The sequence below is a fragment of the Mytilus californianus genome, unplaced genomic scaffold, assembly GCF_021869535.1.
Source record: "Mytilus californianus isolate M0D057914Y unplaced genomic scaffold, xbMytCali1.0.p SCAF_7, whole genome shotgun sequence".
Lineage (NCBI taxonomy): Eukaryota > Metazoa > Mollusca > Bivalvia > Mytilida > Mytilidae > Mytilus > Mytilus californianus.
This window is the reverse complement of record NW_026262723.1, coordinates 90,563,237-90,578,013: the sequence shown is the minus strand read 5'-3', so window position 1 is coordinate 90,578,013 and position 14,777 is coordinate 90,563,237. Positions and strand designations below refer to the sequence as shown.

The following is a 14,777-nucleotide window of genomic DNA, read 5'->3' as shown; positions in this document are numbered from 1 at the left end:
ATGGGTTGTGGGCTGATTGCATGTCATAATGAGTGATCGCGAACATTAATTAGCAGTCTTCGTTGGTCATTTGTTGTTTATTTGATAACCTTTGTAAATTCAAACCTGTTTAATACATTGTCGTGTTTTGTGTTGCTAATTCAAACAATACCTAAATCCGTCATATATCTCGTATGTCCACCTTCATCTACCTCATATTATTACAAGCTGCCACGTTCATAGCTACTGATACTGGATATGATTGAAATGGCATAATGGATGACGATAGGAAATAAAGTCTTCAAAAACAACTAATTGACACAGTTTATTTCAAAATATGAGGCACACTATTACAATTATGTTCGAGCCTTTACAAGCCGTCGTCGATACAACTGTAATGTTTAATATGATAAACAATAGACAAGCATACATTGATAAGTACAGGTTTTCAGTCTATAATTGATCACCTTCTTTTGATGTGTAAATTATCTTATATTAGGCATACACTCGACTTCATTTCTTTTATTCTGAAGACGTTTTCATCATGCCTTCCTGACATTTGCGGTCTTTTAAAAGTGCAAAACTTGGATTTAAAAATAGACTATATTTTTTTAGCCAGATATCAGATCTATATATTTTTCAGATATCAAATCTTTATATTTTTCATATCCATCTTTTAACATATTCATGTTTGGGTTTGACCGAAAAAGACTCATTTTAAATATTTTTTTTTCATATTGGTTTTGAAGATTTTCTCTACCCCGAACTCCATACCAACCCCTTCTTGATCCGGTAAATAAGATGATGAAATGAACAACGCGTTTTATACACAATTCCAAAAAATCATTTCTGATCCAAATTTAAAGGATGAGGTAAGTGTACAATACTACTATAAAATATTTATTTCCATTGTCTGAGTTCCTTGCTAGCCGCAAAAGAAGAACTAACATAGTATATTTTGCAATAGTGAACCCCAACATATGTGAATTTAAACATGAATAAAAGGAGCATAATGCCTCTTAGTATTTAAAACTTTCTGAAAGTTTTATTTGCAAGTTTTATTGTGGTTCATGTATTTGTTAAGAAGGATGTGTGAGCAAACGATGTCTACTACCTTAATACATTTAAAAAAGGTCAAAAGTTTACATTAAAAATAATTTTAGCATCACTTTACCAAAAAAACACAACTGACTTGTATCAACATTCTATTTGAATAGATCTTTATGCAAAACATTTTTGGGATAAGGCTTTCGGCTGTATCTAGATATTAACGGAAAGTTCCAAGAACGGAGCAGTTTTTCAATAGTATGTCTTTTTTTCTAAAATTTTAGATGTTTGAAAGCATAGAGAAGTATTTCTAGACACAAATAAATTATTATTGGTATCGCAAATACTAATAGTAATCAGTGCCATATGGACATCTGACAGAGAATATTTTGAAGGGCTGACAATTGTTTTTGCTAAGCTATAATCCATAATCGAATCAAAAGGGCCAAAAAGTTGTCTTTCCCAACTTAAGCTTCTCCTTTGTTATTAACTAGTTCATAAAAAATCGAAAACATTTGATTTATCAAGTTAAAATATATCATTGATTTCTTTTTTTTATAAGATCGACATCTAAGCACAACAGCTTGAAATAAGATTTCAGAAGTTGTTTTTTTTACCTTATCTTTGTTTATGAAAAATGTTAAAAAAATATTTGCTTTCAACACAAGTAAATTATACCTCTAAGCTTGATGTGATCCACATAAATCTTTTATTTCAATTTCTTCTTTCTTACCGTCGTCATCAAGTGTAATTGCATCAGCTACAATGTCTTCACAAATAGTTATTTCACCTGCGTCATCGTCATCGTTAATGGGCGTCACGCCACGTCGCTTATTTTGAACCTTAAGATGTGTAACTTTTTGTCCTGTTGTCTTTGATTTATCATCTATATCAGATTCTTCTGATTCCATTTCTTTCTCCTCTTCCTTCTTAATAAGTTTTGAACGAAAACCAGAACAGGGAATTTTCTCATAAAATGCTTTGCGAAATTGTTTGTTTGTATAGACGTAAATTAGAGGATTCCATACAGATGCTGATTTTGCAAACATGGCGGCCGAGGTTGAAACAATAACAGGTAATTCACCAAAACCAAATGCAACCCAGAATGCAGTGACTGCATACGGCGTCCATGCAAACATAAACACACCTAAAATAGAAGTCAATTAATTTCAATTAACTAATTTCAAGGTTGGTTCCATTTAAAACCATAATGGTATATCTTTGTTCTATTGAAAGTATTAAATACATAAAAACTCAACAAAATATACCATGTTTATGTTTGGTACTCATGAGGTGCGTTTCGTCTACATAAAACCCATCAGTAGCGTTCGAATCAAAGCACCGAGAAGGCCAAATCAAATACGAATTTGAAGAACATTGAGCATATTACCATGCATGAATGGAAATACTGCTTTATATATTTGATGCGTCCGAGGCACTTTTCTAATCTTCGTCAGGAATCCCTTAGCGCATAGCTTAGAAATCCAGGGATGTAAAGATAATTGAGGACCAAAACGAAGATAAAAAAGGTCAAACAGATCTAAGGTCAACTTAACCTGAGGGAGTTGGAACATTAGTTCTAAAATACAAATAAAACATTTTTGCGACGACGTCATTTCCTACAATGAATTAACTTCGATGTTCGATAGTTACATAAACTTGTAAATGTTTCTACTGAAACAGTTTCGATGTTCATATTGTGAACTGTTTCATTGTCATCTCTTTGTAGATTTCGACTCATTGTAAGCAGCATTAAATATGTGGTTGAATAAATTGGAATGTGCAGGTGCTATTTGACTTTCCAATTGAAATGATTTCATTGCTAGTACTAGTAAATTAAATGGAAAGATCAAATTAACTTCGAACAGATTACAAAACCCTGGTATTTTTTCCTGAAGGTTTACAGGAAGACGACACGCGCGTCTGGCGTACAATATGATAAGCATGGTCACGTGAGCATGGTTGTATTTTTATGAGTATTTACACTACCGTTTATATTTCGTATATAGACAATTTCCCTATTCATTTTTGAAATTTTTTTATAGATTTATTATTTGTATTATGTTCGTATCAAATGACATTTTGATTGAACAGGCATTGCACATAAAATAAGCTTATCTCATTAGTATTAGTATTAGTAACTGTTTTAGTATGAAGTTATTGTTTAGTTTTGTTCTGTTTTCTTTCTTTCTTCATTTTTACTTCTTTTTTTATTTTCATATTTATTACAACCTTCAAATACGTCTATCTTTACCTATGCTTCTATTCTTCCTTTTCTTTTTTATGATTTTTCTATTAAGCATAAAAAAAATCTTTACTTTGGAATGATATCCATCGTACTTGTTTCCATTACATTTGCTTACATCTTTCCTCTTGTGGTTGGTCTGTTATCTACATCCCATTAATTGTATATATTGTCGTGCAACCATAAGAGAATATTTGTTCCAAAATATCTTTTGCATAATCATGATCTTCCAATTTCATGACGGACATATCAGTTGAAACCTGCTTTGATTAAATGTCAACTTACCAATCATTAAAGCTATAGTTTTTGCCATTTTCTTTTCAATTCTTAAGTTCCTTTTAGCTATTCTGCTTTTTCTGTCAAATGCAGTATTTCTCGCCATGGACCGAATCTAAAACAAATAGAACCTAGGAATTCAACTTAATCAAAAAACATTTTATAGATACATACAATGACACAAACCAGCTTCCGTAGATACCATATACACACAAATTACACAAAATCGAATTCATAGTTTTCTTTAATTAGTTTTTCTTTGAAAAACATTAAAATTAACATTTGGTTGAATTGCGTTTTATACAGTAAAGCAATTATTTGAGAATATATTTGAGCATTTCTTAGAGGCTTTTTTGTAGAAAAAAATGTGCGTTTCAATTATCACTAAAAATGAAATGATTTAGCATTTTCTAGATCTGAAACAGATAAATTGATTGAAAAAAGTGTAGCATTCCTTAAATCGGTACAACTATCACATTCAAATAGAAAATTTGGAGTTGACTCGATATTCCCTTTTTTCCCATTAAACAAGCAAACGATTAACTCCTTACGCAGATTTAAAGAAGAGAGTTTTCCTATTATGTAAACCATGCAATCTATATAAATGTCTATAACAATATTATAAGGTGACTGGAGTGTCAAATATATTTCAATCGGCATGTAACCGTATGAAGTCAGTTGGCTAAAAGTTATTGTCTAGAGGCTCTATATAAAAATATTTTAATGTGTTCACCGTTCGCGATTACTTTTGAATACTCTTGTCCATAAACCCAGCCAGCCAGAAAATAAAACATACTCTAATAGTAGGAGAGGGACAGAGAGGATATAATAACAGTTTGAGGTTAATAATAATAGACAAGGAGAAACCATTAGTCATAAAATTTTAGACAGACAATATCAATATCAAAAATTTCCAAAAAGATTATGGGTCAAATTACAATACACAAAAGAGAAAATAAAAGATTGAAAGACAAGACTTACATTACTAATAATCTGGGTATTTGTTGGGTTTTTTCTCTTGGGGATAACAAGAAACGCTGAGTCGTTATCCACAAAGCTGTGTTTTAATACATCTATCAATTCGCAGGTTATTGATTCAAATGATTAATCACATTGATGGAGATATTGACCAATTAAATGACAGGTTATAACGTTTAGCACATAGCATTTCCTTCTAATGACTGTAAAAGGTTCATATTTACCTCGTATTGATACTAATACCTACTGCTTATATGACTAAATTACATGTATTTATATTTCCTGATTAGCTTACATCATGCAGCAGTACATTTGTTTAAGTTCACATCTCTTACTTAGATTTTCAGTATCAATAATGATAACGGATAGTTTGTAAATCTTTCAGGGCACAAAAACTTGAGAAGGCAATAAAAACTTAAATAAAACCTGCACATTTTTATAAAATACATTGCACAAATGTGAAAGCAACAAAGAAAGACACGATGCAAATAAACAGATTATTTCTTAGGAAATTCTTTAAAAGATGTTTATGAATGTTCAGCTTAATGTTATACTGACAACTTCAAGAAACTTATCCAATCTTTATCCAGACTGACATAAATAAGGGCAACAGGAGTATACCACTTTTCAATAAAATCTATTAAATGTTGGACTTAACATCATATGTACAGTCAAACATAAGATGTATAATATGCTTATGACCCGTCACTCAAAAATAAACGGTTTTCTTACAGATTCTTGGTATAAAGATAAGAAGATGTAGTATGATAACCAATAAGACAACTCTCCACCAGAGAGCAAATGACGTAGAAGGCTTATTCTACAATCAACAACGTCGATAAACAACACACCTAACGAAGCCTCGTAAATGCTATTTATACCAAATAAAGTTTTTAATTGAATACCTATACGACAGTGCCATGTGCTGAGTTAAATTACAGTTACATTATGATACATAATATAATGTCGACAAAATATAGTCAGTAATTTATAAATTCTACTGAAATGAAAATACATTAAATATAGCAATACATTAATTCACACGAGCAAGATACAATTTCTTCTATGATACACATCTATTCGAGTCTGCCTGTCGTGCTGAATGGTTATAACTCATAAAGCGCGGGACAGACAACTAGAAAAAATAAATTTCAATCTAATTCAGTTCCTTCAAACGATTGAAATTACATTTACATGACATGGATTTATTGATTACTGGTAATCTTTATCGGGACGCACCTGAAACCAAAATGTTTGTCAAACCAAAATGCTAATGACTGAACACCAAAAAACACTTAACCAGAACAAAGAAAAAACATGGTTAACTTTGTCAGTGGGTTGGCATTCTCATTTTAATATGCAAGTATAAAATCTTAAATGAAAATTTACAAAAATTTACTCATGCCCCACAGCGAAAAAATGACTATTGGCCAAACGATATCCAAATGATAAACAATCCATCAAAATAAGTACCATTCAGGGAATATTATTAATTGCTACCGATCCTACATGTGTGATTTCCTTTAAATTTGATATATGAATTTCGCTCAAAAACTGAAGAAGCGGTGTAGTCTTTTTGCGCTGGTTTGCGTGGAGCAATCATCTATCAATCAAAAATGAAGTTCTGTAAGTACTTTCAGTATCTTACAACCTTCAAACAAAAGGGAAATAATAGGATACTACACGTAACAAAAACGGTGGGTTATCATATTTAACATGATCTTCGGAATTGTGGAATATAATAGAAAACTGTAATATATGAACCTGCAAATGTTTACAATATCTTACATGATCTAAACAAAGCGAGATATAAAAGTATACTACACGATATAAAAGACATGAAACTACTCACAAACATACAAAATGACCAGCAAAACAAGTGCAAATAATAGTAAACTATTCGATATGAACATGAAAATGTTAACATAGAAAATGCCATGCAAAGCGATTGAGATGTAATAGTAAACTATATGATATGAACATGAAAATATGAAAATTTTAAAAATACATGAAATGACAGTCAAAACAAGTGGGATATAATATAATTGAATAAAGGCAACAGCAGTATATCGCTGTTCAATAGTCATAATTCGATTAAGCAAAAACAAATCCGGGTAACAAACTAAAACCGAGGTAAACACGTCAACTATAAGAGGAAAACAACGGAACAACAGAAACACTGAACTACAACAAAAGCAAACGCCAACATACATGTAAACGGACTATATAATATGACCATGAGTTTTCTTATGTTATTCTACATGGCCTTTAAAATAAGGAAATAAAAAAAATGCTACATGATATGAACAACATGAAACTACTCACGAAGTCACTCACCGTCATGAAGACATAATAATAACTATAAATCATAATGAAGATTGGTATCCAGTAACAGTTTATGAATATAGCTATATTGTAACTAAACGCTGAAGCATTATTATAGTCATATGATATACCACAGGCTGTTCCAGCGCCTTCAAATGCATATTCACTCCATCCAACAAGAGGCATAAAGCTCCAGAAGAATCCAAAAAAGTAACATGAAAATATTGAAATACCAACAACTCTGTGGTTTATTTTGGAAGCTTGAAGAGGCTTTGCTATAATAATGTATCGGTCCACAGAAATGGCAGCTAATATATACAAATTACTCAAGCCTAATACATATACAGTAAATCCATGGAAGACACATCCCGACCATCCCCACAACCATCTGTGTGCAAAATTTGAGGCAGCAGGTAATGGTGCTCCTACTGTACACATGAGGAAGTCGCATGTTATCAAGCTTATGATAAACATATTGGTAGGCGAACGAAGCTGTTTGTTGGTGAGGAAGACATAAAGAGCGGATCCATTTGCGAGAGTACCAATTACTATTGCAATTGTTAGGTATATACCGAGTGATGTCAGAATCAAAGGAGACAGTAATAGCGCTGACGTGTTCGTTTCGTTATTTGACATCTTTGTTAAAGTATCTGAAAAAGAAGAAAAATGTTTTATGGTCTATGCTCTCGATGGTGTATATGTATAAATCTCACCTCGAGATTTTGTTTATAAGCATACAGCAAATCCAGTTTTAGTATGACAGCTGCATGTTTAGGTAGTGTTTTAAAAGACAAACCATCTTCGCTAGCCAAGGGTTACGATCCACTTCCCTCCTCTCCACCCTTGGCGGATTGAGATAGAATTTCGGAGACACAAGGTAATGATTTTCATTGGTTGCAGTCGAAACTCGCTGCATCCAATCAAAAAGCGCCTATAACATGATCACGTGTAAATGTAGAAAGTGTATGTGAACAATTGCCACGTGCTTATTGTGCAACAAGTCTTTACATCCCTAAACATACTTAGTGACAATTTGAATGTTTTTAATCAACTAATAGAAGTTCATATGTATGTTTCTTGCACAAATGCATGAATGTCAACATATATTTTCGCTTCCTGCTTTACCAAGTGTGTAGAATCTAGACGCTATTTTACCTCCAAATTGAAGAGTTCAAGTGCTACCCTTGGTCAAGAATACTGTATTCGGAATGGGCGTGACTTTTATCTACCGATAGATGGCGCAACATTGTTATCACAAATGTTGGCTAAATCTGCCAAGGGTGGAGAGGAGGGAAGTGGATTGTAGCCCTTGGCTAGCGAAGATGAAGACAAACAAGCTAAAAGTACGAAAAGATTAAAATATTGTGAACATAAATCTGTTGTGTGTACTGAGTTAGTCTAAGTTCAATTTGGGAAAAGATTTATCAATAAAGGAGAAATAGGCTTTTAATGTATTTTATGGTCAATAAAATCACATATGTATTTATTAAGAAAAATACTAGGTTAATTTCAAGTCATTGGTAAAAAGGAATTTTAATTATCGTCCAGTATAAAATACTTCATGTTAACTAAATGGTACACAAATCATTCTTTGAAGGTCATTTACACAGGAACAAAATCCAACAAGACAGAACTGATAGATGTAGAATTCTTTGTGGAGTCAAAGGATAAATAAATATTTACAAAAAAAAAGAAATTTTAAAGTAAAAAATCATACATAAGTAAAATGCTGAGATATGTAATGTTCAATATCATAAAAGTAAGTAAAAAGGTTTTAAAAGTTCGGAACTGTACAAAGTGGTATCAAATAAAAAGGTGTTCTGGCCTACTTATGTCTACTTTGGCTTTTTCATCGGATTTTAAAGGTCTTTTCATTCTAAAGGGCATTTTATAATCAGTCAAAAGTAACATTAGATGGTTTCGGCGGCTCTAGTTGGGTACTGTTGATTTGTATGCTAACAAGCATTTCATATTTCGGTTTGCCAAATATTTTTTCTCGGTCTACCTGATAAAGGTTATTCTAGAAACCGATGATGAGGGCATAGAAATCACATCATAAGTCTTTTTTTAATACCTTTGCTTGATGAGAACTTCAAACATAATGTAAAAAAGGTCATCAACCATACCAGGCTAAAAAATTTATCGCCAGACGCGCATTTCGTCTACAAAAGACTCATCAGTGACGTTTGAATAAACAATATTACATAAAAATCTTAATTTCCTCACGTTATGTCAATTTATAGCCTTTATTACCTGCATCGTGCACAATAAAAGAGATAAAAGATTTCTCTGATTTGCAAAGACTAGTAATGATCGAATTTATGATTCAAAAACAAAAAAACATCATAAGGAAATCAAACATTTCTCTTCAGATAAATCTATTTCATAACTGTTATAAGTGACATTGACTTTAGGCAATGCAACATCAAAACCAATCCAAATTGTCTACATCTTAAGGAATTAATACCTAATTGCAGTTCAAAAGATGTAATCTTCTTAAACAACCTCAAGGTTCAACGTCAGAAAACTTACCGTATAATACATGCACGAACAAATAATTATCATAACAGTTTTCTTCCTCCTACTCTACATCTTTAGAACGAGCTGTCGAGTCATATTAGAAATTCGTCTTTATATACTTTTAAGACATGTTTAAAGAAAACTCATGTAGTCCAGAATTTTTTTTAAAAATGGAAGTAGACTGGGAGATATTATGCATACTAGAATCAAAACTGAGTGCAGTGGTCTGAATGATCACCTGTATAGTAAAAATTTAGTGCTTCATCTTTCTGTAATTGTAGGCAGATTGAAACACCAGAACATTTTTTTTTTATCTCACTGTCCGTAAACTCATCTGCTTAGAGAGTGATGCTGACTAGCGTGTAATATCAGTCTCCTATTCATTACTTGCTGTATGGTAACCATTTGATATCTGACATTGAAAATACAAATAACTTTCTTATCATTCAAGACATTATTCTAGAAAGAAGAGATCTGTATGAAATTCACAAATCTTTTCATATAAATATATTGAGTTACATATACATAAACAAATTGTCATATGTATTTTTGCACCTGAACAGTACCGTAGTATTGTAGTACTGAAATTAATTTGATGAAAAAGTATTTCTTGGCTCGATAAAAGAGAGGCGAAATATACCAAAGGGACATTCAAACTCATAAGTCGAAAACAAACTGACAACGCCAGGGCAAAAAAAGAAAAAGACCAAAAAGACAAACAACAGTATACAAAACACAACATAGAAAACTAACGACTGAGCAACACGAACCCTACCAAAAACCAGGGTGATCTCATGTGCTCCGGAAAGGTAAGCATATCCTGCTCCACATGTGGCTCCGGCGTGTTGCTCGAGTACAAACCTTGTTATAAGTCTAATTCGGTAGGTCACATTAGGGGAAAAGGAGGGAGGGATTTAGGTAACGACGATAGGAACATATCCGTCGTAATTTGTGAAACAGACATTTTGTAACGGTCAGCCAACTCGTATTGGCGTCCGTAAAACTTTCAACTTCACCACTTGGTTTAATAGCTTCCTTGTGAGCAGCAACCCACTATCAAGGAAATCATGATAGGAAACGCAAGTGATGTTTTATTGACGTCATCCATCAATTAGTTTATCACACAGGAGCGAAATTTGTAATAGTGACCATTCACTTGTTTTCCGAGCTTAATTAAACCGTCTTATTTGTAATGTTTATGCTATGATTATGTGACCAAGCATAAAGTTGCTTCTGAAATTATTTTGACTTTTACTTAAAATTCACAATTTTGACATTTTGGAGTTTTAAATTCATTGTGATTAATAACTTATTTTATATTTTGGTTTCTATATACATTACTTATCCAAAACTTTTATCAACATGTGTAAATGTGTTAAATTAAATTTGCAATTCTCAGTTTGGTCAGTGAGTGACATGTTTTAATCTGTTTCTATTTAGTGACAATTTTTAAAACTTGTTCATAACCGTATGTTCTTATTTATCATAATCGGATTGCCATATCACATTTATTCTTCCAAGTTCTAAACAGAATTTAATCTTTGTCAGTGAACAATATCACTCAACTTAATAGCTATGTTATGTTATGTTCATTCATGTCAATTTAATTTTGTATAAACTATATTTGTTTATAATTTTGATGTATCAGATTGGACTCAGGACTTAACACTGAACACAGTCTATCCGTAATAAAGGTATTTCAAGCTGAATTATTGAATTATGCATCGCGTGTTCTTGGGTCTCATGTATTAGTTTGCACCAGAGTTCCAGGCACCTGACTCAGTCAGTCACCCCGCCTGCCAGTGTCATTCAGAGTATTCGGCCATTGTATGGTCAAGGGCATCACACAGTTTCAGTAACTATCAGCCACTCAGTCAGGCTCTTGGTACATAATCCTTTAAGTCACCATTTATCCCGGTTACAGATTGGTGCAGGACGACGGCGTGCTGACTTTTTAGCTAAGCACACGATTCAGAGACCTTAAGCAGCCAAGCAAATTTCCCAAACAAGTAGAGGGAACAAAATATTCAGCAATGGAGTACAGCTTCCGACCACAGTGCAAACCATGGGTGTTCCAGTTGAGTTGCAGTGCAGTGTCTGCATGTAAAGTATGGTAAAATTCACAGGTATTATCTATGCAATGCCATTAATCAGAAATATTTTCCTGTGGAAAGTTTGGCTTTTGCAGGTAAGTGTTTTTCAAAACCAACAAAGGACAATGAAAGTACAACAATGCATGTAAAATCAGGCAAGCAAAAAGAAAGAAAATGGAATGTCTTTGCCCGGGGTTGTTGGTTTATGTCGAAAGTATAGATTTAAAACAGGTGTTTCCTGAAACTTTTGGTAAATAGATAAACAAATTTCAGAAAAAAACGTATATCAACATGGCAGCCTCTGTCAACAGGGTAATGAACAAGTGCAAAGGGGGGGAGGGGGTGGGGGGGAATTAACGATTTTGGATTACTAGTAACTAGTTCATTGATTTTTTATATTGATTTTTTTAATTGATTTTCTAACTGTAACTGTTTGGCTATCTAACTTAAACTACATGATAAAAGCCGTTATTTAATTGTACATCGGAAAGATGTTTTATTATTTACTTAGTTTATTGAGCAACGATACTTCTAGTTCTGAACTAATTTATAAATCAAATTATAGTGTTTTCACGCACTGCTGAACGCTGTTTCTTTATCTACTGCATGGAAGTATTATACTGATAGGAACTCGTGCGATGATGCAAAATCGTTAAGTATCTAATAATTATCTCGGCATTTCAATGAAAACGGTAGTATTTATTCTGCCATAGGCGACAATACTAACCTTTTCTAAATTTACCACTTTTTATAATAAAAACCTGGAAAAAAGTTATGTGTGGTATTAGTACTTTATTCTTCTGTTTTAAAAATTGAAGTCAAATAGTATCATGACCAACTTCCAACGGAGCTTCTTTATGTTATCCATGCCCACCGTCATTTTACAGCAAATTTATGAAATTTTGGAAGTCTTTTCGAACAATTCTCTAGAAAATATTTCAATGGGTTTCAAAATGTATATTGTAAATATACGCACTGCAGTTATTCATAGATAAATAAAAAAATATATTGTACCCTTACATCCAATCCCAGCGCTCCTAAGTTGACTTCCTTCACCTGCCTTGGCCAATGGGTACACAAAAGGTCAACCTAAAGCCGGGAAAATGTAATTCAACTTTTTTCCCTTTACTGTGACATAAAGATATAAAGAATTCTTATAACACCATCAATGCAATATTGAGTTATTTTGAAAACCTTGGCTATAATAGATACTTGTATGTCCCCATTACTTAAAGAAACATGGATCATTTTATGTCCCCATCCCTACATGCTGGTTTACCTCTTTCTGTACTTCTTTCAGATAAGGCTTAATAAACTACCTGTATCCAATCATATCTTATCTTATTTAAAAAGAATAGTAAACAGTACCATTTAAACAGATAAAAAATGACAGTTCCAATCAATTTGTATTCATTTTATCCTAAATTTACAACTTAGCACAAATTTAAGATTTTTCATACTAATCTCCATTCCATGCTTTAGTATATGCCATATTGTGGTTCAAATTTTCAGAGCTTGTTATAAAATTCATTATTCTGTCTTGAGATGATAAAAACAAAGATTTTAGACACTTAAAACATTAAATATGCAAAAAACTAAGCTGTAAAGTTGCCTTTGTTGCCTGTATTTATCTATGAAAAAGCTGAATTATGTCCCTTTGGAGTATTCATTTCCAACAATAGTCCTTTCAAACAGTAGAAAATGAAAAATTATATATGCTTGCTAAATAAAAGATAGAAACTACAAAATGAAGCACTATTGAAATACTTGCTGCATGAACTGCCAAGAATGTGAACAATTCTTTACACAGGAGAGTATAAATTCTATCTAAATTTAGCCTCAATTGGGCTTCTTTTTTTTCTTAGATGGACAATTTTAACACTGAAACTGCTTCTATTTTGACCAAATATTGCCTTACTCCATAAACAGTACAAACTTAACCAGACGATTTCTAATTTTAATAGATTATGTCTTGAGAAATACTCAAGTGATAAATAAATATCTCGGCATTTCAATGAAAACGGTAGTATTTATTCTGCCATAGGCGACAATACTAACATTTTCTAAATTTACCACTTTTTATAATAAAAACCTGGACAAAAAAGTTATGTGTGGTATTAGAACTTTATTATTCTGTTTTAAAAATTTAAATCAAATAGTATCATGAACAACTTCCAACGGAGCTTGTTTATGTTATCCATGCCCACAGTCATTTTACAGCAAATTTATGAAATTTTGGAAGTCTTTTCGAACAATTCTCTAGAAAATATTTCAATAGGTTTCAAAATGTATATTGTAAATATACACACTGCAGTTATTCATAGATAAATAAAAAAATATATTGTACCCTTACATCATGTCCCAGCGCTCCTTAGTTGACTTCCTTCACCTGCCTTGGGTAAAGAAAATCCAACATAAAGCCGGGAAAATGTAATACTACTTTTTTCCCTTCATAGTAATGCATGGGTTCAATTAAAGATTTTAGGAACCTCGTCATTGATCGTAATTACGGGATGTGCCAAAATTTTCGGATGTTTACATAAGTATCATGGAAATGACATTTAACAAACATGTCACTATATGGCAAATGTCAGTTTCTACGCGTTCTGATGAGGTAGTAAAATATAAGGGAAGACAAGCAAAACCCTGCGACTTTTTCCCCCAAGAATTAAAATAATCATGAACATTTCAGTTTTCTAACGATAAATTGTTTTTCGTGAGAGAGAAAATGGCTACATGCATATATATATATATATATATATATATATATATATATATATATATATATATATATATATATGTGTGTGTGTGTGCTTGGCTTTAAAGTATGTTTAAAAAATCAAAGTAAAAAAAAAGTTGTTATCTTCAACTATTTTAAAGATTTATTGCCTAAAACTTTGACAGATAATTCTATTAAGTGCATACTGAATATCAAACGCAATTGTTTCGTGTATTTGTTGCCTCACCCAATTTGCAAGTTGTTTCACCACCGTTTAGCATTTACACAAAATCTTAAATTCAAAATTTGGTTCCCTTGATAAAATCAAAAGAGCAAACAAAAATATTACACTGCTGTGGTCCTAAAATTATAACCATTCTTAGGAATTATTCAGAAAAAAATTTAATACAAAAAAAGTTAAACCTTTGAATAAATTCATAGTTTGAAGTTGTTTTAAAGTTGCCAAATGATTTTGATATTTGCCTAAAATCAGTTATTGTGTGTTTACTTATATCACCACATTAGATAAATTTCTTCGATAATCAAAATAATTATTATCAATCTAACCACTATGATTATAACTATTATTTAAGTT

At 32.1% G+C, this 14,777-nt stretch overlaps 1 protein-coding gene across 1 annotated transcript; it reads right to left on the bottom strand.

Annotated features, from left to right (window-relative positions):
- Positions 1-905: 905 nt before the first annotated feature.
- On the bottom strand, positions 906-7,496 carry LOC127709554 (visual pigment-like receptor peropsin). The gene is made up of 3 exons (XM_052215160.1): positions 6,863-7,496; positions 3,557-3,662; positions 906-2,173 (listed from the first exon to the last, which is right to left on the bottom strand). Exons 1-3 carry the CDS (start codon positions 7,484-7,486, stop codon positions 1,707-1,709), a joined length of 1,197 nt encoding a protein of 398 aa, XP_052071120.1. The 5' UTR covers positions 7,487-7,496; the 3' UTR covers positions 906-1,706.
- Between the last annotated feature and the right edge of the window lie 7,281 nt (positions 7,497-14,777).